At 37.8% G+C, this 23,648-nt stretch overlaps 1 protein-coding gene across 6 annotated transcripts in view; it reads left to right on the top strand.

Annotated features, from left to right (window-relative positions):
• Positions 1–625: 625 nt before the first annotated feature.
• The window catches only part of CEP162 (centrosomal protein 162), a 44,251-nt gene continuing 21,228 nt past the window's right edge, over positions 626–23,648 (top strand). The window contains exons 1-13 of one of the 6 annotated variants that reach the window (XM_052682612.1): positions 626–1,365; positions 2,151–2,260; positions 7,715–7,853; positions 11,578–11,688; positions 17,193–17,339; positions 17,558–17,726; positions 18,482–18,528; positions 19,783–19,850; positions 20,516–20,543; positions 20,896–21,018; positions 21,868–22,059; positions 22,218–22,299; positions 23,189–23,453. In XM_052682612.1, coding sequence (XP_052538572.1) covers positions 2,201–2,260; positions 7,715–7,853; positions 11,578–11,688; positions 17,193–17,339; positions 17,558–17,726; positions 18,482–18,528; positions 19,783–19,850; positions 20,516–20,543; positions 20,896–21,018; positions 21,868–22,059; positions 22,218–22,299; positions 23,189–23,453 — 1,431 coding nt within the window. In that variant the 5' untranslated portion in view covers positions 626–1,365; positions 2,151–2,200. Of the gene's footprint in view, positions 1,366–2,149; positions 2,261–7,714; positions 7,854–11,577; positions 11,689–17,192; positions 17,340–17,557; positions 17,745–18,481; positions 18,532–19,782; positions 19,851–20,515; positions 20,544–20,895; positions 21,019–21,867; positions 22,060–22,217; positions 22,300–23,188; positions 23,454–23,648 lie in introns of those variants that run through there. The other 5 variants (XM_052682601.1, XM_052682590.1, XM_052682609.1 and 2 more) reach the window with 5 other exon arrangements.

Genomic DNA, 23,648 nt, shown 5'->3' with positions numbered 1-23,648 from the left:
GGCTTTGGATACCCATCCCTAGAGGTGTTTGAGGCCAGATTGGATGGGATCCTGGGCAGCCTGGTCTAGTATTAAATGGGGAGGTTGGTGGCCCTCCATGTGGCAAGGGTGTTGCAGATTCATGATCCTTGAGGTGTCTTCCAACCCGGGCCATTCTGTGATTCTGTGATGTACACATGGCACTGAGGGACATGGTTAAGTGGGCATGGTGGCGAAGGACTGACAGTTGGACTATAGAAATCTTTTCTGTCCTTAGCGATTTTGTGATTCAACGATACATCGCAGGCATTGCCCAAAGGCTCCCCGAGCACTGCCAGGCCTGGCGCACAGCCGTTAGCGGCAGGCGGTGCTAAAGGAGCGCCGTCCTGCCGTGACCCTTCATGGCGGGACCGCTCAGCGCCGCTGAGCGCCGCAGCCCGCCCTCCTCCGCCGGACCCCACCGGCGCTTCTCTCCCGCCGCCCAGCAGGGGGAGCCGCTCCGCACGCTACGTGAAGGCGCGGAGCCCGCCGCTCACACGCCTACGTGTGCCACAGTAGTGATGGCCGCTGGAGACGTCTCTCCCTCCCCTATTCTACTCACGCTCCCCCGTCACGTGTCCTCCAGACGGAACACAGGGTCACGTGGTCCATCTCGGGGCGGTCAGCTTCGGCTGGCGCTACGGTGGCCGGGAGGGTTTCCTTGACAACGGCGGCCACGCGCGAGCGAGCTGGAGGCCTGGGCCGGGGCTGGCGTTTGAACACCGTCCCACAGCCCAAACTCAGCAGCGCCTGTCGGGCCGCGGAACCGGAGGAGCAGAAGTCCGAGCCCTCTCCCTTGGCAGCCGCGGATCCCAGGGCGTTTCGTGTTCCGTTATTGCTAAGCCTCTTCTTTTAACGGTATGACTGCAGAGGGTGATGGCTGTGTGTGTTCGTCTTTTTGAAAAGCAAGGATCTATTCTGTTAGCTTTTCGGGGGAAGCAGTTTTAAGATAAATGCAATTACAGATGTACCAGAAGAATTAATTTATTTTTCTGGCCCGGCTGGAATTAAGTACTGCCCGTTTGTTGAAGCAATTAGGGTAGCCAGCAACTAAATTGCTAAACCGTATCCTATCTGCAGCGTCCTTCGATGGAAAGGTATAAAAGATTATGTGTGTCCTGAGAGGTAACGTCCTTAATCTGCTTACCGGCTGTTCAGAGATGTTTCCAGGTGCTTACGTAAGGATACCTGCTTTAATTCGAAACATGGGCAGTCTGCTCTAACTTGTCTTGCTCAAACTGTTGAGTGGTGTTTTTTCTTACCTGTCAGAGCTGAAGCTCTGGGGATGGAGAAGGAGTGAAAGCAGGAAGCAGTTCTCACAGTTGCCTGTCAAAGTAACTCTACCAGGTAGGTAACAGCCCTCCGTACTGAGGGGCTCGGTGCTGGGAGAAGTTTTGTTCCACGCTAAAACCATTTCTGCAGAAGTTGAGCCCTTTTAGGTTGGCATAGCCCTTCATAGCCTTGCAGGTGCTGAAGTAGTTTAATGCTGCCACGCATACACAGCTTAGAAGGGAGCCATGAACGCTGAGCATTGCGATGTGCAGAAGCTTCACGGCATGTTGAGTGTTGGGCATGTTTTATACCTGAGAAATCAACAAAGACTTCTGAAAAGTGCTGTGGGCAAGTGCTATAGGCTTCCTGTGTAAGGACACATCAAACTGAATACCATCTTCCAGTCTTGAGGACTTTCATCTATTTCTGAGTCCCAGGCACGGCAGAGATTAGGAAGCAAAACTTATAATGCCACTTGTCTCTAAGTCTGAAAGAAAAGAAATCGTCAGAAGAAATTAAAAGCCCTTAAAAATGGGTAGAAATTATTACTGCAGTGTATTCTCATTTGATCATTGATAAAAGTCTAAATTATGAGTATTAAAAGAGCTATTTTTGAAGAATAATGTAAAGGCAATGAAGATGCATTTTATTTCTCTCTCCAAATTTAAATGCTGAATCTATTGTTTATGAACTTAGTATTTTGTTTATAGAGAATCTGGGTAACTTGTGTATTTGGCTTGGGAGGGATAAAATTTGGCCGATTTCTGGAAGTTTTTCTGTTGTAGTTCTGTTAAAGTAGCAAATTGCTTGGCTTCGTTTGATTTTAGAATGCTTTTAATTAACTATATTCTTATTTTAAGTCTTAGTATTGAAAGACAGTTGTTTAGAAGGTAACATCCAGTTGCATATTATGGCTCATCAGTGTTCAAATGAAGAATTAGATAAGCAGTTTGAAGAGTTTCTGAAAGAGGTAAGTTTCAGAACAAAGTCACATCTACTTTCCTCATTAAAACACAGAAGAAAAATTGGGTGTGGAAGAGCATGAAATAGAATGCATGGCTATGCTTCTGTCATAATGCACATAGCTGCCTAATGGGTGGCTTTTGGCAACATCGTAGTTAAATGTAATTCATCCTAATTTAGACTGAAATCAAGAGAATGGTTTTGTAATTAAATACGAGCATGTTGTCACTGCTAGGTTGAATCTTCAGAAAGAGCCTTTCGTTCTTGGTTTTGCTTCGTTTTGTGTGTCTGTGTTATTTTGTAGTAGAGGCTTCAAATTGATGTTTAATTGAAAATAGAGGTAATGAGATCAAAATACTTTTCTCTATGCAGTTGTAAGGTGTGTTTTAAGATGTCCTTATTTTTCTGAGTAATTCTGATTTCATTGCATTTAAAAATTCTTATTTCACTAGTAAGGTGAAATATGTTGTCGGGATTGGGAAATTTTTATTTGAACTTTTGTATTGCTTATAGTGCTCTGAGTACAGAAAAAATCATGCAAATCTGTGTGTTATGACTTAAGTTCAGAATTATCAGACATGGTCAAAATTTCATGACTTGGTATATTTCTTCATTGTATGTGGCTTTGTAATTTTAGCGTTCGCTCTCTGATCTGTCAGGTATACAGTGCAGTAAGGTGTAGATGCCACATACATAAGGCCTTTGCTGAATGAAATTACTGTATATAAGCATAGCTAACGGTTGCCATTCTTGCAGACTACTCTTGAAATTTCTGTTATCTGTTAGGAACGTTTGGATTTTGTGTTGAGGGACGTGGTTTAGAGAGTGCTATTGGTGATAGGTGGATGGTTGGACTGGATGATCCTGTAGGTCTTTTCCAACCTTAGTGATTCTGTGATTCTGTTATGAGTAATAAATGCTTGAAGATTTTTTGATGCAGAGGCTATGCCACAATTTAATTACTTGTGAAAAATGTAGGTAGCAGCTTCTATAAAAGTAGCATTTTGTACTGTGCAGTAGAGAACTGTAATAACAGTAGACTTCTTTTTCATGAATTTTTTAGCTTTCCTATGTAAGACACATTTTCTGCCTTGACTGTGCCACTAGTGAGGTACTTTTCTAATTATGATATAAATGTAACTTAATTGAGCAATACTTAATTGAGAGTATATATGTCATCTGAATATTAAGATTCACAAATAAAGATATATTTTGGCATTTAATATGATTGACAGAACATTACTGAATTTACTGGAATTATTATTTTTTTTTAAAAAGGAAAGTAGACTTTGGACATTCATCTAAAATGCTTTACTATTGCTGTGAAGTTGCTTTGAGGAAAAGAGATTTATTCTTTTGTTTTATTTATTTTGCCTGTCTGACAAAAGTCTGCATTTGATCATTCCTTGTATTTCATTCCTCATTTGATATGCTCTTCTTGCTCTTTATTTATTGCTCAGATAGAGAATGCTTGGGTTACGATAATTCAGTACAGCTATTGTGATTTAATTTTTTTTCCCCTAAATGGCACTTAGGAAAAGCGTGTAATTTTTAGCAACTCACACTGTAATGTATGTATTTTTAAGCATCCCAAACTAACACTGTTTATGAAGTGTGTACTCTCATTCCAGTCATTACAAGTACATCGTACTGGTTTTTGCCTTACTCGCTACATACAGACCCAAAAAATGATGACATTGTCTACGCTGTTACTTTAGGTACCTGTATCTTCCACTGTATTCCTCCCCTTTTTTTTTTTTTTTTTTTTTTTTTTTTTTTTTCCAGTTTTTATTAAAAGTGGGCAGCCTTTTATTGTTAGAAAAATAAGAAACTGGTATGGTCTGTTTTCTGGAATGTATGGCTGTGGAGGTGACCTTTGTAGTTGAGTATATTAAGTGGAGAGAAGAAGCAAAAACTGTTTCTCAGTAGTTGGTAGAAGATTTGTTTAAGCAAATTTTTCAGGGAAGAGAGGGAGCAGGGTATTTTTCCCCTATTAAATAACTCTTGCTCTTAATGGAACTATTGTTTGGGAAGGATTTGAGATGAAAATACATGTGTGGTATGAAAACAAAGTCAAAAGAAAGACTAGGTACATTAGAATGATGCAGGTCTAGTAGGAGGATTAAACTGAAGAAACCGTATGGTGTATGCACTGAATGTCAGAAACCAGCAGTAAGGAGGGTTTTCTAGGCTTTTTTTCATTATAGAGGGAAACAAAAATCTGTAACAGCAACTGTTGCGTGCAGAATCATTCTTTTAATGATTCCTCTGCCAGGTCATAGTTATTCCAAAATACTTTATAGAACAGCGTGTTGTCATCCATAGCTCTTCCTCCTTCACTGTCTATGTAGCTGTGATCCTTCCACTGCCTTCCACCAGCTTTAGTGTATTTATCCTACTTCACTTTCATTTTCCTTATGTATCATCTGTCATTTTGATATAGCCAGTGAGTGTGCTGATTGTTGGCTGTGAAGTTTCCTTAAGATGTTCTATGCAAGTTCTTTCTCATGCACAGTGTTTCTATTATTTGCTTTTTTTTTTTTTTTTTTGATAATAGAATCACAGAATGGTCTTGGTTGAAAAGGACCTCAATGATCATCTAGTTTCAACTCCCTTTTGTGTGCAGGGTCTCCAACAACCAGACCAGGCTGCCCAGAGCCACATCCAGCCTGGCCTTGAATGCCTCCAGGGATGGGGCATCCACAACCTCCTTGGGCAACCTGTTCCAGTGCATCACCACCCTCTGTGTGAAAAACTTCCTCCTCATATCTAACCTAAACCTCCCCTGACTCAGTTTACAACCATTCCCCCTTGTCCTATCACTAGCCACCCTCATAATATTAATGACAAAGCAATGCACAGACAGGAGAAAAAAACAAACACCTATTATCTGCTTCTGGACTTCTAGGCTGGCTTTTATCCCACATAATATGTGGTAACAGCTGAGACGGAAGGCTATTTGACATTTAACCATGTATGGAAAAAATGTTTTTTTTTTTTACTAAAAGATCAAGTATGTTAAGATACCATAATTTGGAGTAGACTTGAAACAAGGCTTTTTCATGAAATAGTTAGGACAACTGGTCTTGGGTTCTGAATCCAATTCTGCCTTTGCTTGTCTACTTTCTTAAGTTTCTTCTTGTCTCTAGGAGATGGTAAGGTCCATTTTTTTTACCCTACAGTTGTTCCAGGTCTTGAAACTGACTCATTCTGCTTTTAGTTCAGTTTGGATTAAACAGCTGATTTCTTTTATTCTTCTGGTTGGCTATTTCCTGAAAGGCTGAGAGGCTCTTTTGTAGGGGAGAGAAAATACGGATTATCTGTGCCTCTTGCTGATTCTTGAAAATCCATTACTGGTCCAAAGATTTGATTATTGTTTTTGTAGCTTTAATTTTCCTTTTGGACAATAAATGTGTAAGTTTCAGTGTTAAGACTACTGACATGTTGAAAAAACTCTAGCATGTTTGTGTCAGCTTTTCTTTTCCCAGCTGCTGCAGCTTTACTGTCTGCAGTTGACAAGATGGCTGGACACAGAAAGTTTCCAGAACTTGAGAGCAACAGCTGGGAGTTTCAGTTACTTTAGTTACAATACTCCAAGGATCACCAGCATCACTGAAGTTCTGACTGCAGAGTAGACGATTCTGTTAGCTGTAAAAGAAACTGCAGGTGACAGCAAAGCTTGCATCAAACACCTGTTGGTACTTGCGGCCAGCAAGAGGCAGCCAAACCTTTGGGGACAACAGCACCACTACTTATGTAGTGACTAGTATAAGGAAGTTGTTATTTATAGGATATTTATTAAAAATGTAAGACATTTTTGTTCTGTGTGTCACTGAGCCAACATAAAGAAATTGCAGTACATCCTGTTCTCCGGCAGTTTCCTAATTTACAAAAATTCTGTTTCATTACATTGCAAATCGTGGAGCACTAAGATTTTCTTTCTGAGGCTTGGTCAGGCATTTTGTTACAGTGAAACTGAAGATGTTTTTGGTCAGAGGCGTTGGTCAGATTGTGGTTGTTTATTTTTTTTCTTTTTTCTCTCACACAGTGCCTTTGGAGGATTGATGTTTGATTTACTGATGTTCCTGTGAGGTGCATATACATTGAGCCCTTAGATACAGAGTAATTTTGCAGTAATGTTTGTTATACACAAGTGTCACACAGTGGTCTACAGAAGATAACTTTAATAAAATAACCTATTTCACTTTACATGCTAAGCATGTGCAGTCCTGTTGCTTCTAGAACTGTTTGTGCTCTCACATTTTCTTGTTTGTGACTATTAGAAAAGTAAAGCTTTTGAAATTTTGCCTTAAGATGCATTTCATATGTGAATTCTTTGTGGCTTTTGGTGACTTTGTTTACTGCATTCCCTAACATTTTAGGACAATTGATTTTGAAAATGACGACTAAAAACCTAGGATGAAAATAAGCAGTATGTCACACCCCTTAACCTTATGCTCACTGAATTTAAGCACAAAGACTGTAACTCAAAAGGCTGCAGTGTGCTGGAGTAATTCTTTTAATCTTTGGTACTGGTAGTGCAGATAGAGAGAGAAAGCAGGATTCTGCCAAAGAAGGAAAAAGACTGGAAGTGTCAGGCTTCCTGTGTAGCTTAAGGTTTATTTTATGCACAAATATATTTTATATTGGATGTCTGGACAGCTAACTGGGTACTGCCATAGGCCACAGAGAGCTGTATTAAGAAAGAGGACCAGAGATTTTATTATTATTTATTATTTTTATTAATTTTCTTAAAGTTGAACCATGTCAGAAAAGTGTTGTTGTCTTATGAAGCATATTTCCTTCTTGTTACTCTTTAGCAATTTACATTTTTAGGATATTGTTGGGTTGTTTTTTTTTTTTTGTCTTCACTGAAGTCAGCCATCATTTGGAATCAATATAGATAACTGAAAAATGCATGCAGAAGCTTAATAGCAGTCAGCTTGGAATAGTTCTGGCATTTCTATTGATTTCCAGGAAGAGAAAGCACAAAGTGCATTTCTGAAATTCAATTTGCTGGGAGCTAGGAAGTTGCTTGTGAAAATTCATTTTTAGAATATTAATAATGCTCACGTAAAAAGGCTGGCAAAGCAAAGTAGGTTTTACTCTACTGTATCTTTTTTTTTTTTCCATGCTTTTTATTTGATATTTAGGGACGTAGACAGGATTTTGCCTGCTTGTATATTGAACTAAGATATGAATACATACGCTCTACTAAGCAGTTAACTTTTAAGACTTGCAGATTCTGACAGTGAACTTACTGTATTAAATGCGGTACTGATACACATAAATATGATTATTGTCTTTTTACTCAATTTTTTAGGCATATGCAAAAAAGGCAGGTAGTAGGGAATAAAGACAGTCAGCTAAACTCTGATGTTGAAGAACAGTGTGGCTGAAATACAATTAAACAGTGAGAAAATGTGAAAGCTGTCTTTAATCTCGTATGCAATTGACTCAGTCTCTTTCAGACGATTCACCTGGAAATTCAGAAAAGAAGTCCAGCGTTCTTGAGACATTGGGACTGCCCAGGAAAAAAGAAACAAAGCAAAAGGATGCAGTGCCGTGGTGGCTGTGTGAGGAAGATTTGGATGATGGTGGTAAATAACGTAGTTCTGTAGTTTTTTGGCCACAGGGGGTCGGGCTAGTTCTTTCTTTTCACAATGGAGTTGTTACTTTGGAACACTATTGCAAATGATAAAACTCAAATGTAATCACATCTTTCTTTTAAAAAGAGATCATATTCCGACTGTGAGAAGGGTTTCTGCTGTTTGTTTTTTTTTTTTCTTCTTGTAGTTTTCAAGTTACTGAAACTTGTAAACAGTAAATAGAGTATAGTAATTAGAAAACGTAGCTTAGGATTTCAACTAAAATATTTGTGCATTTCTTTTGTAACCAACCTGTTCCTCATAAAGACTGAAATAACAACAGCAGCTGTTTAAAACACATACTGCTGTCACTACTCAGCATTTCCCTTGCCATAAGCCACAGCTTAAGGGAAAAAGGGCTGTGACAACGTGGCTGCTGGTTCAGTATTTACTTGATCATGCAGTTACAGAAGAAAATACTGTTTGCAGCCTTTCCACCTCTAGGTTTCCACGCCATCATTTTTTTCCTCTTTGGTAATAAACTACGGGAATACAGAGTTTCCACAGTGTGATTGCATATTATTATTGTAATAATTAGTGGCTTCTTATTTTCATGATTTGAATAACTTGCAACTGGAGCTTGCACTCTGCTCTTGTGAGGCCCCATCTGGAATACTGCATCCAAGTGTGGAGCCCGCAGTACAAAAAAGACAGGGAGCTGTTGGAGAGGGTCCAGAGGAGGGCCACGAGGATAAGCAGAGGACTGGAGCACCTCCCCTATGAGGACAGGCTGAGGGAGCTGGGCTTGTTCAGCCTGGAGAAAAGAAGGCTGCAGGGTGACCTCATTGCAGCCTTTCAGTACTTAAAGGGAGCCTACAGAGGGGAGGGGAATCAACTCTTTAAAAAGGTTGATATGTGTAGGACGAGGGGAAATGGTTTTAAGTTGAGGGAGGGGAGATTTAGGTTGGACATCAGGGGGAAATTCTTTACCCAGAGAGTGATGAGGTGCTGGAACAGGCTGCCCAGAGAGGTTGTGGATGCCCCGTCCTTGGAGGTGTTCAAGGCCAGGTTGGATGGGGCCCTGGGCAGCCTGGTTTAGCATTAAACGTGGAGGTTGGTGGCCCTGCATGTGGCAGGGGGGTTGGAGATTCATGATCCTTGAGGTCCCTTCCAACCCTGACCATTCTGTGATTCTGTGCATCTTAACAGTCCCACAAATCATGTTTTCATATGATGAGGTTAAGGTATTGCTGGAAGCCTTCTAATTTTAAGTAGAGGTCTGTCCTGTTTGCACTGCTGTAACTCAGAGACAAATCTTAGTCAGAAATTGTGTCATCTAGGTATAGCCTTAATAGGTGTTATCTAGACTCTATGTATCTCTGGCTTTTAAGATATTGCTGGAGAACTCCAGTGAACATGAGAGAGCTCCTGTCAGGCAGTGCAAGGCAGTTATGGTGGTTATGAGATAGGTTTTTTTTATCCCTTTTCAGAGAAACTGAAGGTCAGAGTGAGAAGTAAGAGGTTATAATGACCTTATTTCTCTTCTTTTTATAAATGAAAATTTTCAGAGGTGTCTGGAAGTTAGCATCCATTTTTTTCTGAGATGCTCGAGGCAGCCCACAGAGCACTCTGATGTTTCTCCAGTTATTTCAACCAGAAGTACTGGAATAGGTACTCTAAGGGCAGAGTAATTAGACATTTTGGAGGACAGTTCTTGTACGGTTTAAGTACAACTACAAAGCAGCATAAGTAGTTATGTGATAATGTCAAGTTGTTCCTGTCCTAACCAACTCAGTTGGTTTTATTTTTTAAGCCAAGGATATCTTAGAGGCCCTGTAATTTAAGTAGAGGTACTAGAATGGAAGCATTCCTGATCTGCAGTTAGTTAACGCATAAATCATACAGTTCTGGTAAACTGGGTGAGGTTTCTTTAAAACAAGCTTCTTCTTCAACATGCAAATATTTAAAGAGAAATCTACCCAGTTTTCTAAATATGGAATCCATTTACCTGCAGAAGAAGCAGGCATATTCATGTTATTCTTGAGGGGCTGGCTTATTTTCTCAGAGGGAGTCATAAGTAATCTGTGCATAATGGGTTTTGATTCAGATGTCCAATGTGTCTTGGCAGTTGGACTTAATAAAACTGAGATTACTTATGAATGTAAGGCAAATAAGGTGGATCTCTGCACTGAAGTCTTCTCTGAACACTGTCTTTGCCAGCCTGATAGTTTTTATTTCGTCTGCACATCTGTCCTCCTCCTGGGTATTGATATCTGCACTTGTGGGTCATGTACATTAAGCCATATGCCACCTAGTACTTCAGAATTTTAAAACAGAGAGGCCTTCAAGTTTTCCTAGAAAACCTTGTTGGTGCTCCTTTCCAAAAGAGAATATATCTCTGTGTCATGAAACATAGTTCCTAATCGTGTCATCTCATGGGGAAAGGGCTATGTTTGTCACACTGGGCACTCACAAATAGTACCAGTTGCATTAGCCTAGCCTGTGATAGATTGTGAACTGCACAGCAGAGAAGTAGCCTGCACTATAAGAGATGCCATTTTGCTAGTTAAAGTTTGGATGCAACGGAGTTCACCTTGCAGAGGTCGTTTAGGCACCTTCACTATGAGCTCAGTTTTCCTCTGCAGTCATAAAAGTAGACAGCTTGTATGTGACTAAAGTCGAGAGTGATAAATCCCCTACATAAAGGGCTGATTTCTGTGTGTGCACACTACAAGCTATTTTATGATTTTCATTTGTGTACATAACTTTTGCAGAGGTTTAAAATGACAGATTGTGTTATTGTGAGGAATACCAAAATAATTGTCCCACTGTAGCAATAATGTTGCTGTGGTGATAACAAGTAAGGACATTAGCTGGATATAAATTTGGAATAGTGTAAAATTGGCATTCTTCAAAACTTTTCAGATCCTTGTGTATTCTTGCAGGCTTGAACTTCTGCATTGGTTTGCAGATAATACTCTTACGTTACCTGACAGCCTGTTAATAAATATTATTCTCAAAGTATTTTGTTCTCTTGAATCAAATTTAAGTAAATGTATGAATCTCTCCTTCACCACAGTGTAGCATTACAAATACGTGAGCTAGCTCCATATGAGTTCATGTTGTTGGGTTACAACATTGAGAGATATTGTGATGTTAATAAGGTACAAAGCCTGGTTAACTAGCTTGAATGATGCACCAAGGTTGTCTTTATTTTGGGGTTTTCATTTTCTCCTACTTCCTGCTACTTTTTTTCTGCAACATCAGTACCTATATTGTGCATTCTAGAAAGATGTAATACAAGTGATTGGAGGACTAAATATACTATGCATTTAGTTGTTATCTGGCTGATTTTTCCAAGGCGTGTATTGCAGAAATGCTGGAAAATAAGTAAAAGTTTACACTAATCACCTGTTTTCACTTAGTTTTATAGTTTGATAGTAACCTGAGTAAATTACTTCTGTTCATTCAGCTAAGTGGAATAAAGTATATTTTCAAATTATTCCGCTTATTATCATAGACACGTTTGAAGTCTGTTCTTCAGCTCTAGGCTGAAATGTATAAATTATGATTCAGGATACTGTCTTCCAAATTTGAGAAGTTAAAGACCTTCCTGTAGCTAATGTAATGTCTATTTGCTTTTGTCATTTAAACGATGGATAAATTGGATAATCGGAACTCCTGTCCTGTCTTAACACTTGCCTGTCTCTTCTTGCTGTTTGTCTCACTTTTCAAGATTTCCAAACAAGATTTGTTAAACTGAGAGATAAGAAGGAAAGGATGGAGATCCATGATGAAGTAGTGGAGAATAGTGAACAAAAGATTCATCGTTCAGATTTCCAGTCTGGTATTTTATTAAATTTTATGTTTTGTTCAGTTAATTTAATATCAACCTTATATTACTAGTGCTTTTCCTGTAGAAAATCCTTTGCAGAATTTTTGGCCATAGTTTTCTCACGATAGCAAGCTGCCACTTAATTGATTTGTCATTTCCTGAATAAACCAGTAGGTGTGTGAAGCTTTGCTTTACTGTTGCTGCATCGTACATCACTGTCGGTAGTGATGTAGGCAGACAGACAGTGTTGAATATAAGGAAATGAAGGAAAGTAACTGAGCATCTTAACTAAGATCAGTATTGTTAGTAAATAGAAAATATCTTCTCTGTATTTCATATTGGAGAAATAGTAATATTCACTGTTCTGTTTGTTTAAGCTGAAAGACTCCAATCTGCATAAGTATTATATGCACTTTCTATTGATATTATTTTCCCCCTGCTGAGCAGCGGGTTGCTCTGTGCATGGTGCCCTGAAGTAGGAACAGTACAGTTGGTGTCTTAATGACAAATTCATTTTTTTTAATTTGCAGGATCATTTTAATTGATGTAATATCACATTCAACCTGTTATGTTAAGTAACTATCTTTATTCTATCTGAGAAGAAACTCCAAAGAATAATTAAAAATTATAATCGTTGCTCTGTGAAATACTTATGTGTAAAGTACAGTAGCAATTAATGTGATGTGTAAGGTTAAATACAGCTTTAGTGTTGAATTCAAGAAGATTCAATAATATTTTGGATGACAAAGAAATATTTGGCACTTGGTCTTTACATGATGTTTGTGACTGTGTAGCTTATAGAACATTTTCCTTATGTTACCTTTCTAGAGAGTACATCCTGTTTTCCTAAGCCTCCTTTGCACAAAATATGTATAAAGCATCTCGGTCTGGGAGATAAACACAAAAATTGACTCTATGCCTTGAATTAGGCTTAATATTTGAAATATGAGCCGTACAATGAGTTTGGCACTTATTTCAAATCACTGTTTTGGAAGGCCTTGGGTTTTTTTTATTGCTGCTAACAGACTACGCACTGTCAGCCCTTCTGGTTTCTCAGTAGATATGAGAGAATATGAAGCGGGATAAGTGATGCCTCATGATGAACATCAGTCATGGGAATAAATAACCTAGGTGTTGTATCAGGAAGTGTTTTTCTACATTTTTTTATATGTTGACTTTTGCCATGCGTCTACCAGATGCTCACCAACTTCATTTAGTCATCTTACCTGTTTCTGATTTGTGCTAGCTTCTGGTCAGAAAAACAATGTGATCTTTGAGGTCCCTTCCAACCCAGGCCATTCTACATGGTTCATATCTTCCCACAGTCCTGTTTCTAGACAACAGAAGTACCTGGCTACATTCCTCAGGCAGCTTCTGCTCTCTTTTGTGTCAAGATAACTGTACTAAGAGTTATTTCTGTTAATTCTGGAATCAAGAACTTTTCTCTGAATTGTCCAGTTTGTAAGCTTCCTCCCACCAAGTACACACTTGAAATTTTGGATGAGTCAGTCTCATACTGTGCACCTAGCTAGTCTGAGATGTATGAAGTGTAGAGTGTGACTGTCATCTAAGTTTCATGAGAAAGCAGAGTTTTCAACATTGGTATTGATATGTAAAAATTGATTACTGGTGATGTGAATGGAAAGCATTTGATTTTAATGGCTAAGCAAGTTCTCCAATGGGTTTAAGTGGACAAGTGCAGTTTTTTTAACAGCCTGAGGTAAAGGGAGCAAGAATTCACATCTTATCTAGCTAAGTTTTTCTGCTTTTCTTTTAACTGATCTAGATGCTTTCTTTTGAGATTTGTAGTACAGTACATCTTGTGTTGAAATAGTTGTGTTGATTTTTTTCTGCTTTCAAGTAATGTACATATTGAGCTCCGAGAACAGTCTATTTGAATGCAAAGTATGTATGGAAAAAGAACTAATTAGCAATTTGTTGGGTTTTTTTGCTTACTTTATTTAAAGAGTAGAAGATATTTGTAGTTTCAGAATAGATAAGTACTAACCCTTTAATTTTTATATAGCTACAAAACTGTAGATAATTCAATCTACAAAAAACTGAGTTGTATTACTTTTTCAGAAGTAGCAATTTGAATTCTCACACTTTATTTTTCTGTATTCCCTGTCCATTGTGCATTAAAACTCATAAATGTTTGTGTACGCTTAAAAGTAGTTGCCCCTAAACCTTCTTCCAGTGTGTCTCGGAGCAAGGCTTTGTCTAAATTCAAAATGCTGGAAAAATTTCATAAGAACAAGAAAGATTCGTATTTAAACAAAGAAGAAGGAAGCCTCACTTCTGATGGTTCTGACAGTCCTAAGGGTAACAAATTTATTGTGTTTTATGTGATATTGAAAAGTTAAAAGTGCTCAATTCTGTAAGCCCTGCTCAGCTTAAGAATTAAAAGTTAGATTTTAAATGGACATTTATTGTCATGTGTAGATCTGTGTGCTTGGTATTTATGTTCTTACATTTTCCTTTGCAAATGTAATAGAAACAAGTGCAAATTGTAATAGAAGCTAAATGCAGCTTAGGTTCTTATTTTAACTGACTCCAGGGTGCAGGAATTTAAAGAATATCACATATTTTAAGTGTGACTAAATAGTGCAAGAATTGAGAGTACAAGTATATGGGTAGTGATATGAAACTGCTGCTCCAAAATGTGATTTTCACAAGGGTTAACAAATACAAACAGCTCAAAATGACTGTGAAAAAATAGACTTTGAAATCCAATCAAGTTGATATTTTTTCCAAGTTTGGTAGGTTTCTCAGAGTTCCAGTTGCACAGGGCTAGTAAAAGATGTGCTTCTCTTCAGTAACAACAGTAGAATGTGTATGTAATATGGTACACGTGTCTAGGAGTTAGGAGTTGGCTGAGTTACAGAGGTCAGTGGCTGTAAAATAGTATTTCATTCTCAAATTATAGTGGAAAGAGCTTTTCCACTGAAAAATTCTGGTCTGGTTTGAACTAGAAAAATACTTCCATGTATTAGCTTACAGAAAACCGTGAAAACTTAAAAGAAAGGTGCAGGTCTGCTGGTTCACTGAGTTTAAGACAGCTAAAATAAAACGAAGGAAAATGCTTTTCTTTAAAATTTTGTTCCATTGAAAATTCTTGTAATATGTAATTGAAGAATATTCCTGTCCCTCTTCATGTAATCTTAACTGGAAGAGCTGCGACAACTTATCTTTGCCTCTGCTAACATTCTCTCATTGAAAAACAAGGTCTTGGAGATCTGGTGAGACTGCAGCTAATGTGAAGCTGTGTAAAGCAACTTGTGAGCTGCCTGAAAACAGACTCCCATTTGCTTGATAACTAGAATAAAGCACCATATGGGTACATTGCGTAGGTTGCTCCTGAAGCATTGCCTCCTATTTGTCTCCATGAAAACAACGATGAAGAGTGCAACAACAGAGTTAGGGTCGTATTGTAAGGTTGTGTTTGGACTTGATCTTTAAGGTCTTTTCCAACCTGAGCAGTTCTATGATTCTATCATACTGTTTGATAGAGCAAATTCTCAGCTACAAAACTCTGTTTTTCAATAGCTATTGAACTAACTATTGCATAGTTAGCTATGCATTTTTACCAACAATGAACAAGCTGTCTGCACACTGCGCTCATTCAAGTTTGCACCCATGGAGGTGACCCACTGTTGCGGCTGCTGAAACACATCACCAACCACCTCACTGTGTTCACAGACACTGTTTGGTCTCCATAAACATTCAGCAAGTGTCAATGAATCTCAGCAGGTACTGTTTTATCCACACAGAGGAATTCAGTGACGCACCTTTGCTACATCTGCACTTTCATGCTAGACACCATTTTATGAGACTGTCCCTCTGCTGCCATCTATCAGGCAGCAACAAAATGTAGCGGAGTATTAGTGGGAAGGTTCAGCCTCACTGCCATACCACCAGCATCCACCTCTGTCATCATGGGCCAACATCATAGAATAGGAGGTATAACTTTAAGTGGAGCCCTTGTACTTTAAATTACTGCATTTGGGTATCAGAGATGGACTGTCTGTACTTTGATCCTTTGTACAACACCTTGAATTTTGCATTTTATCATCTTCAGTGTAGTAGCAAAATGTCTTTCATTTAGATAAATATGGCATTTCTTTGAATAACTTAGTTGTACAAGGGCAGAGTGATTAACTTAGAACTGAAGCACTTGATCAGCACATGGAAGACTTGTACAGTGATTTTGATCTGAAGTTATCGATATATGCATCTCCTTTTTTATTTTGCTGACTGGGGATTCATATTGGAAAAGACAGATACGTTTTCTGCTCCTTTCTGTGAGAGCTGTGAAGTCATCTCATAAAATACATGAGCAGTTTTTCTTCCTACATCCTAAGAGAATCTATTTAAGAATTTAAGCCTATAAATGTGTGTTTTAGGATCAAGCAGAAGAAACTTGATATGGTTTATTTAACTAGTAATTTACTGCAATATTTAGCATTTAGTTTTCTGTAAAGTATTAGAATCTCCTAAATCTCCTGTGAAGAAAAGTTGAGGGAACTGGGCTTATTTAGCTTAGAGAAGAGAAGGCTCTGGGGAGACCTCCTTGTGGCCTTCCAGTACTTGAAGGGAACATATGAACAGGAGGGGGGCAGCTGTTTACAAGAGTGGATAGTGATAGGATAAGGGGGAATGGTTGTAAACTGAGACAGAGGAGGTTTAGGTTAGATATTAGCAGGAAGTTTTTCACACAGAGGGTGGTGACGCACTGGAACAGGTTGCCCAAGGAGGTTGTGGATGCCCCATCCCTGGAGGCATTCAAGGCCAGGCTGGATGTGGCTCTGGGCAGCCTGGTCTGCTGGTTGACGACCCTGCACATAGCAGGGGGTTGAAACTAGATGACCATTGAGGTCCTTTTCAACCCAAGCCATTCTATGATTCTATGAAATACATCAGCATTCTGTTTGAAAGCAGAATTTTCATGTAAGGTAATAACAGTGGTGCTGACCCCTCTTAGAACTGAAGTTACAGTAAGGAGAGCAACTGCATGTTGCGGTTGCAAAAGCATGCAGAATGGAAGAACTATGTATTGGTTCACTGAACTCTAAAAAGTGTTTTTTTTTTTTGTCTAGAACATTTGCTTTGCAATAGACGTATCTACTAAAGCAATGGCTGCAATTTTTTGAAGTCTGACACTTTCATTGAGATAGTAGATCAAAGGAAATTAATAGACTTGTAACAGAGCAATAATAGCTTCTGGGTTTTCTTACCAAATAAGTTCTGGGTTCTCTTCTCCATGAATACTGTTAATCAGTTTTTACAGTTGTTGTGTTGATCCCATGTATGCAATAGGTTGATAAACTAATTAAATAAGGTTTATGTGTAATAGAAACTGAGGCTAGATGAATGTGATCTGTGAGTGTGCACCTTCGTAGCTGTAACAAGATCCCAAATAAAAAAAGTAAAAAAAAAAGCAGTTCTGGAAGATGACTGAAGTGTCATACAAACAGCTTTTAAGATGATAGTCAGAACCTTTGCAACTTTTCTTCTAGAAATCCTTGAAGCCAGCGAAAGCACTGTCAAGAAGGCTTTGCAGCTTACAGGGGAGACTGATGAAAACATGCATCCAGAAAAGATGCAGCTTCAGAAGAGTCATGGAGTCGCTTTCTCATTAAGTAGAGACAGCCTGGAAACAAATGGTGAGAACTGAGAGTGCAACTGTTTCATGTTAGTTAGGTCTAAATCTAAGTTATTATTATGAACAATTTCCTCTATTTTATTGCAAGTTGGGATCCTTCATTTCTCTCTGCAGCATCTTATGAAGACTCCTTAAACTAATTTGTGATAATTTGATATTGGTAAGTTTTTATGAGTCTGTCTGTAGTTAACTGTTACTATTTTGTGTTTTCACATTTAGATTCCTTTGTAGCTTCTGTTCCTAATCAAAGTAATACAGGAGTTGGATTGGATACCTTGGAAGAACAAGAGGAAAAAGAGATCTTTTTTGCTAAACTTGAACAAGAAGCTTCCTCACCTATTGATTATTCAAGATTGAATAAAGAGCTGAATTCCAGCGATTCCGTAATGTTAGCACCATTTGTACGGTAATTTGGAGGGAAGAAAAGTTGTAGACTGTGTTGTGGGCATGTGTGACTTAGGTGTCTGAGTATGATGACCACTGAGATTCTGTGGGACAAGATCCTGTGTGGGTTTCTTTGGGTGTAGGTAGTGGGTTTCCTTTTTAAATACAAGGATGGAAGTGATCTCAATAAATAAGAGAAAGAAGTAAGGCAAGGCTTGGAGGTGGATGAAGGTATACATCTTCAGTACAGCTCAATAGTTACAAGTTGATTTAACCTTCGTAGTAGTAAAGTGTAACTGAATGATGACTTGAGAACTCCAGCAGTTGGAAGGTCAGAGTTCTGGAAAGGGGAAAGAAAGGAGAATGTTTTTTGTTTTGTATTTTGTTCATTGGTTGTTTTTTGATTTTTGAATTTTTTTTATTTTTTTTTTGGTAATGCAGATTTACAATGTCAGAGCAAGAAGCAGATCTGATAAATTTTTATCTGAGAATCTGGTATAGATGTCAAAAGGAATGCAGAAAGGAAGTAATTCCTAAAGGGTTGGATTGGAATTTGAAATATGGAGTGTTGTAAAAATAAGTATTTATTTTTAACAACTGCTGACACTTACCTTTCTTACCTATAATTTAATCTGATGGACAAATTCAAGTTTCTGATACTTCTTAGAACTAGCAATACCAGTAAAGTTTTGTAAGTTAAATATGCATATATGCTTGTTCTCCAAAAAGAGACTGTAAAACTTTTATTTTGTTTCTTAGAAATGAAAAAAGTGAAAAAGAAGTGGAATCCACACCTGAAGAGAAATGTGGTAATGGTTTCTAAACTGTTCACTTGAAAAATCTTGCTTTTTAAAAAAAAATTATTATCTTTTTTATACTGTGTATGCTATTAATTATGAGAGTTTCATTAAACAATAGCAGCAATGCAATCTGTGGATTGGTACTGCAATTCGAACACAAAGTCTTCATAGCAGGACATCAGAGGAAAGCATACTCTTCATATTACATATATATCATATATATATATTCCACTATATATATATCATATATGTATAGATATATATATAATATATAGTGGAATATAATTCAAAGGTCTGGAAAGGGGAAATGATACTGCAGGTTTTTAGCTTGTTTTGTTCTTGGTGTTGCCTTGTCCTGCTAAGCAGAAAACAGCTTAGCACTTGGTAGGTTTCAGATTCACAGGATAGGCCAGCATCCTCTATGAACCTTTTTTAGTGTGATATGTAAGCCAGCTAGCTTCTGTTTCCCTATCTCCCTGCTGCTGTGGGTAAAGCTTAGGTTGATATGAAAATTTATGTAATCTGAATTTATCTAGTTTTTGCATCAGCTTTACACAGTACATCTGTGCAGCTGGTGTACAGATAGGTGAGTACTGGGGTTTACTTTTGAATTTTTTAAAAATATTTTTTTGATTTTTGAAATGGATTTTAATATATTGTGAACAGTGCCAGAAAGAGAAATAGGAAAGAAGAATAAATCTGTCCATCAAAGATTTACAAAAACACTGGCCCTGATTTTGAACTAGCTCTTAATGTTTGAGATACTCCAGTGTTTTAGCTGTCATCTTCTGTATTTTTTTTTCACATCTGAATTTGATCTCTTGTTTAGAGATTCCTGAATCCAGAGATTTCCCAAATATTAAGAGGGCTTATTTGTAAATCATAGGAAATCTTTTCTCCTTGAAAGCCTGATTTCTCTGTAGATTGCAAGGAGTTGTGGTAGTTACAGCAGAAGTGCTGTGGCGGCTTTGCATCATTTCACCCCAAAGTAGGAGAATATGGTTTGTAGGGCACAAGGGGATGTAGGTGAAGTATGTCTGGTCATAAGACAAACTTCAATTTAATTTGGAGAGGTTACGTGTGATTTTTTTTTTTTTTTTGGTAGATTTTGGACCATGCACAGTATCAAAACTTCTCAAAAAGAGTAATAGCAGCAGTAGATGTTGTTAGCCTAGAGATTGGGGAAGGGAAATAGCTTTCCCCATACTGCTTTATCTTCCCTGAATATTTCATCTGTTTGATGTTTATTTTACTCTTCAGGCAGCTACAGTGAAGATTTTGAAGAAGAAACAGCTGCTGATCCTGCCTTTAAAACTGAAGAAAGTCAGGTAAATCAAAATATGTCAGGAGTTGAAGTGTTCAAGAAAAGTGTAACATACCAAATGTTGATATTAATTCATGAATCATGAAACTTCTGCAGTATTAATATATTAAACTCATACTGTGTGTACTGTCCAAAAGAATGTTATGGTCATGGGTCTATATTGTTTTATTAAGGATATACTCTTCTGTGTGACGTGTCACTATAAGCATTTCCTCAAAGTTGCCTGCTTACTGCTCCTTTGAATGAAGAACTGTATTGAGAGTCTAGAAATAATGAGCTCTGGCTGGAGCTTCAGGATGACTATTGATGAATCTGTCTCTTGGAGCTGTTAGAGAGGTGTACACCAGCAGATGCCACAGACCCCTCAGATCTGTATGGAGAAGCAATTTGGACAGAGAATACAAAATCTACACTGATAGAAGTGAGCCAGGAAGGTGTAGAAAATATTGTTTCATTTATGCAGAGTAGCATTTAGTTCCCAGTCACTTCTAAGAGGTCTTTTATAGTACAGAATGCTGAGAGAGGAGAGCTTTAGCAAAGTGCATATGCTTGAAGCATCCAAGAGCAGCTTTAGCTCATAGATTTTGGAGCAGCTTTTAAGTTTGTCTGGATATTTTTTTTAGCTGAAATTCAAAAAGTGCTATTGTTCTGTTTGTTTATTTTTCATAGGAACCAAACGCTGGCATGCTGGCTAAAGGTAAAATATAATCTTTAATCAGTGGAAGAATATTAAATGTACCTTTCTGCTACTTTATCTGAACTTATTATTTTGATACTTAAAACCTAATATTATTGTGTTTTACTGGAAATCTGTTGGGCCAAAATGCTTAAAAATAAATCTATTAGCACTTCAAAGTGATAACCTATGTAAGTTTTATTTTTCTACTTAGTGTTTTTCATGCTGGTATTCGGAGTTATACCATTAATGGCATTGTAGTTATTTATATGGCCTTCTTTTGCCCACCTAGAGCATTAAGATAATGTTCTATAGTGTAGATAGACTATAAATAGGAAAACTGTTTTAACTCTTTTATCTTCTTGGTTTTTAGTTGTACTACTTGATTCACAAGATTCAACTACAGAACTTCAGAAAGCTGCTGAAACATCAGGTGTAGCTCTAAGTGAAAATGATCTGCCTCAAGAAGTTAGTGGAATTGAAATGAATGAAGCAGGTAAAGGCTGTTTTTGAAAAAACAAAACGAAAGAATTTCCTTAGTATCTTCCTTTGTTTTTAGGTTGTCAGTCATCATGAAGCCCTTGGCTTTTGTTAACTAATCTTGAGAGGAGGGGGAACTGTTTCAGTAAAAAAAATCTGCCTTCTTAGCAGAAACACATCTCTTGACCCTTGATTACTGGAAAATTGCTTTCTGCATTGCAGTCTGATTTAAATATAATATCCTTCGGTTCACTATGGCTAAAATTTTACTTTGTCAGTGTTTAACATAACTGTAAAATAGACAGTATATTGAGATTGTACCCAAAGAGATATCCAGAGCATGACATTGTGATAGCATCTATTAAATTAGTCGTTTCACATATCCTATCAATTTTAGAGGGGAAAAAAATACTGGGGGCTGGGGCAGGAAAGGCATGCAAGCTGCACATAAGGCTATTTGGCATTAATAATCAATAACATCAAGTACTAATTAACTTGATAATTTTTTATTTTTATAGTAATTTATATTACTATAATAATATAATACTATAATGACTGCCCAGGGAGGTGGTGGAGTCTCCTTCTCTGGAGATGTTCAAGACCTGCCTAGATGCCTACCTGTGCGACCTGCTTTGGCAGGGGGGTTGAACTCAATGATCTCTGGAGGCCCCTTCCAACCCCTACAATTCTGTGATTCTGTGATTCTGTGATTTATATTTATATAGAAAAGATTTTTTTCTTTTCCTGAAATGGAAAGCACTGTTCTCACTTAACAGTCCAAGCCAGTTACTGAAACAGACTGTGGTGTGTTATTTCCCAATCAGAAAGTCCTATAGTATCTATTATGAGGCTGCATTTTCCACAGGCACTTTGCATGGAGAAACTACCAGTGACACTGAAGCCTTACACCGTGCGTATCATCACGTTAATCAGTCTTTGGGAGACACTGATGAGCAAAAAATACATGATTCTTCAATGGCCATTTCAAAATGCTTGCCACAAGTTACTTCACAAAATCATGATCTCTATTCAAAAAACACATCAACTACTGAGTCAGGTAAATACTTCAATGGAAAGCATATTTTTTGCAAGATGTAAAATGAATGAGCTATTAATATCTGTAACACTTACATTTATGGAACATTTTTAAATGTCCTTTTTACAAATGCATTTTCTAAACTTTTAAAAATGATTTTTGTATTTTGAACTAATTAGATTTGCCTACTGTGGAAGAATTTATGAGACCTATTAAAGGAGATCCCTATAATGCCAGATGTTTTGATTTGGAACCTGAAAGGTATTTATTTCAGAATTTTATTAACTTAAGCTCATTAACTCATTAGTGGAATAAACAGCTTACAAAACAACTTGCCTGTTTTTTTTTCCCCAAGTTAAAGACTGAAATTTCATTATGATTTGCATTGGCATTATGGTGTTTTACAATGAACTGTAAAAGGAATATACAGTTAATTGGTTATGGAGATGTCCAAACTTTATTTAGATGATAAGAAGCAATGTTTGCCAAGTCATTTTGGATGAGTCTTTCTCCGTCTTGGCAACTGTTACAAGTAAGATCTCGGCTTTTAAGGGCCTCTACTCATCAGCCTCTTTCCTTCTATGTGGCTTTCAGCCCACATCCTATCCTAATTCTCCAACTTCTACAGTCTGGCAAAAGGTCACATCATTTTATATTGTTTACTCTTGTAATTCCAACTAACCTGTGCTCCATAATTCCTTTTGCTTTACACCAGCTTGTGTGTAGCAAATAACGCAGAGGTCTTGGAGCTGTCAGAAACAGGTTTTGCTTAGCAGATTGGTTCTGGGAATTTAACAAGCAAGTATACTCTGCAGGATTTACCATCATTGTTTTACTAGCACTGACTGCATGCTTGCAAGTGTTTGTCTTACAGCCCAATCTGGTGCCCCTGCAAAAACAGTTACTGCTGGGAAATGTCTCTTGTTGAACAAGAGACAGTCTTCTCACAGTGTGAATCTTCAGCCTAGTCTTTTTGGTTTTTATAACTAAATCTGCATGGTTGTTCTTAAGAAGAGCCTAGTGATTCTTTCAAGTTTGAGCAGTCTTTACAGATGCTACCTAAGGGAAAATGGCCTGCTTTTTCCAGAGTGGCAGAAAGGCAAAGGGCAAAAATCTTATATATAAATGACCCTATTCCTTTCTCTTGTAGTCCCATGAAGGTGATAGGCAGCATGGTAAATGAACTTGTCAATCACTTACCCTATAAAGAGCACCAAAATAATTCGGTTTGGGAGACAAGCTTACTTGAAAAATTTAACAGAGAAGACAGCATCTTTCTACAGACAGCTGCAAATGAAGATAGCTTTCAGAGAATGACTGAGAAAGAAATTCAGACCAGTGAAGTACAACCTGATGTGCTAAGTGAAGAGGTAATACAAGACTGCCTGCTTTCACAAGGCAGCAAAACTGAACAGGTAACAAAAAAAAATCTGTTTGATATAATTTATGTGAAAATACATTCAAAATGTATAAAATTTTAGCTGGCCTGTTATTTGGTTATGCACTGACATTTAGGAAGTAAGAGTGTTGTTGTTTTTCTTGAAAATTTCATGTTGCTATTTTTAGAGGCATCCACATGCAGTAGAATTTGGGATCATCACAACGTGAAG

This window comes from Tympanuchus pallidicinctus, unplaced genomic scaffold, assembly GCF_026119805.1.
Source record: "Tympanuchus pallidicinctus isolate F22 unplaced genomic scaffold, pur_lepc_1.0 scaffold1, whole genome shotgun sequence".
Taxonomy (NCBI): Eukaryota; Metazoa; Chordata; class Aves; order Galliformes; family Phasianidae; genus Tympanuchus; species Tympanuchus pallidicinctus.
This window is presented reverse-complemented; position numbering and strand designations above follow the sequence as displayed.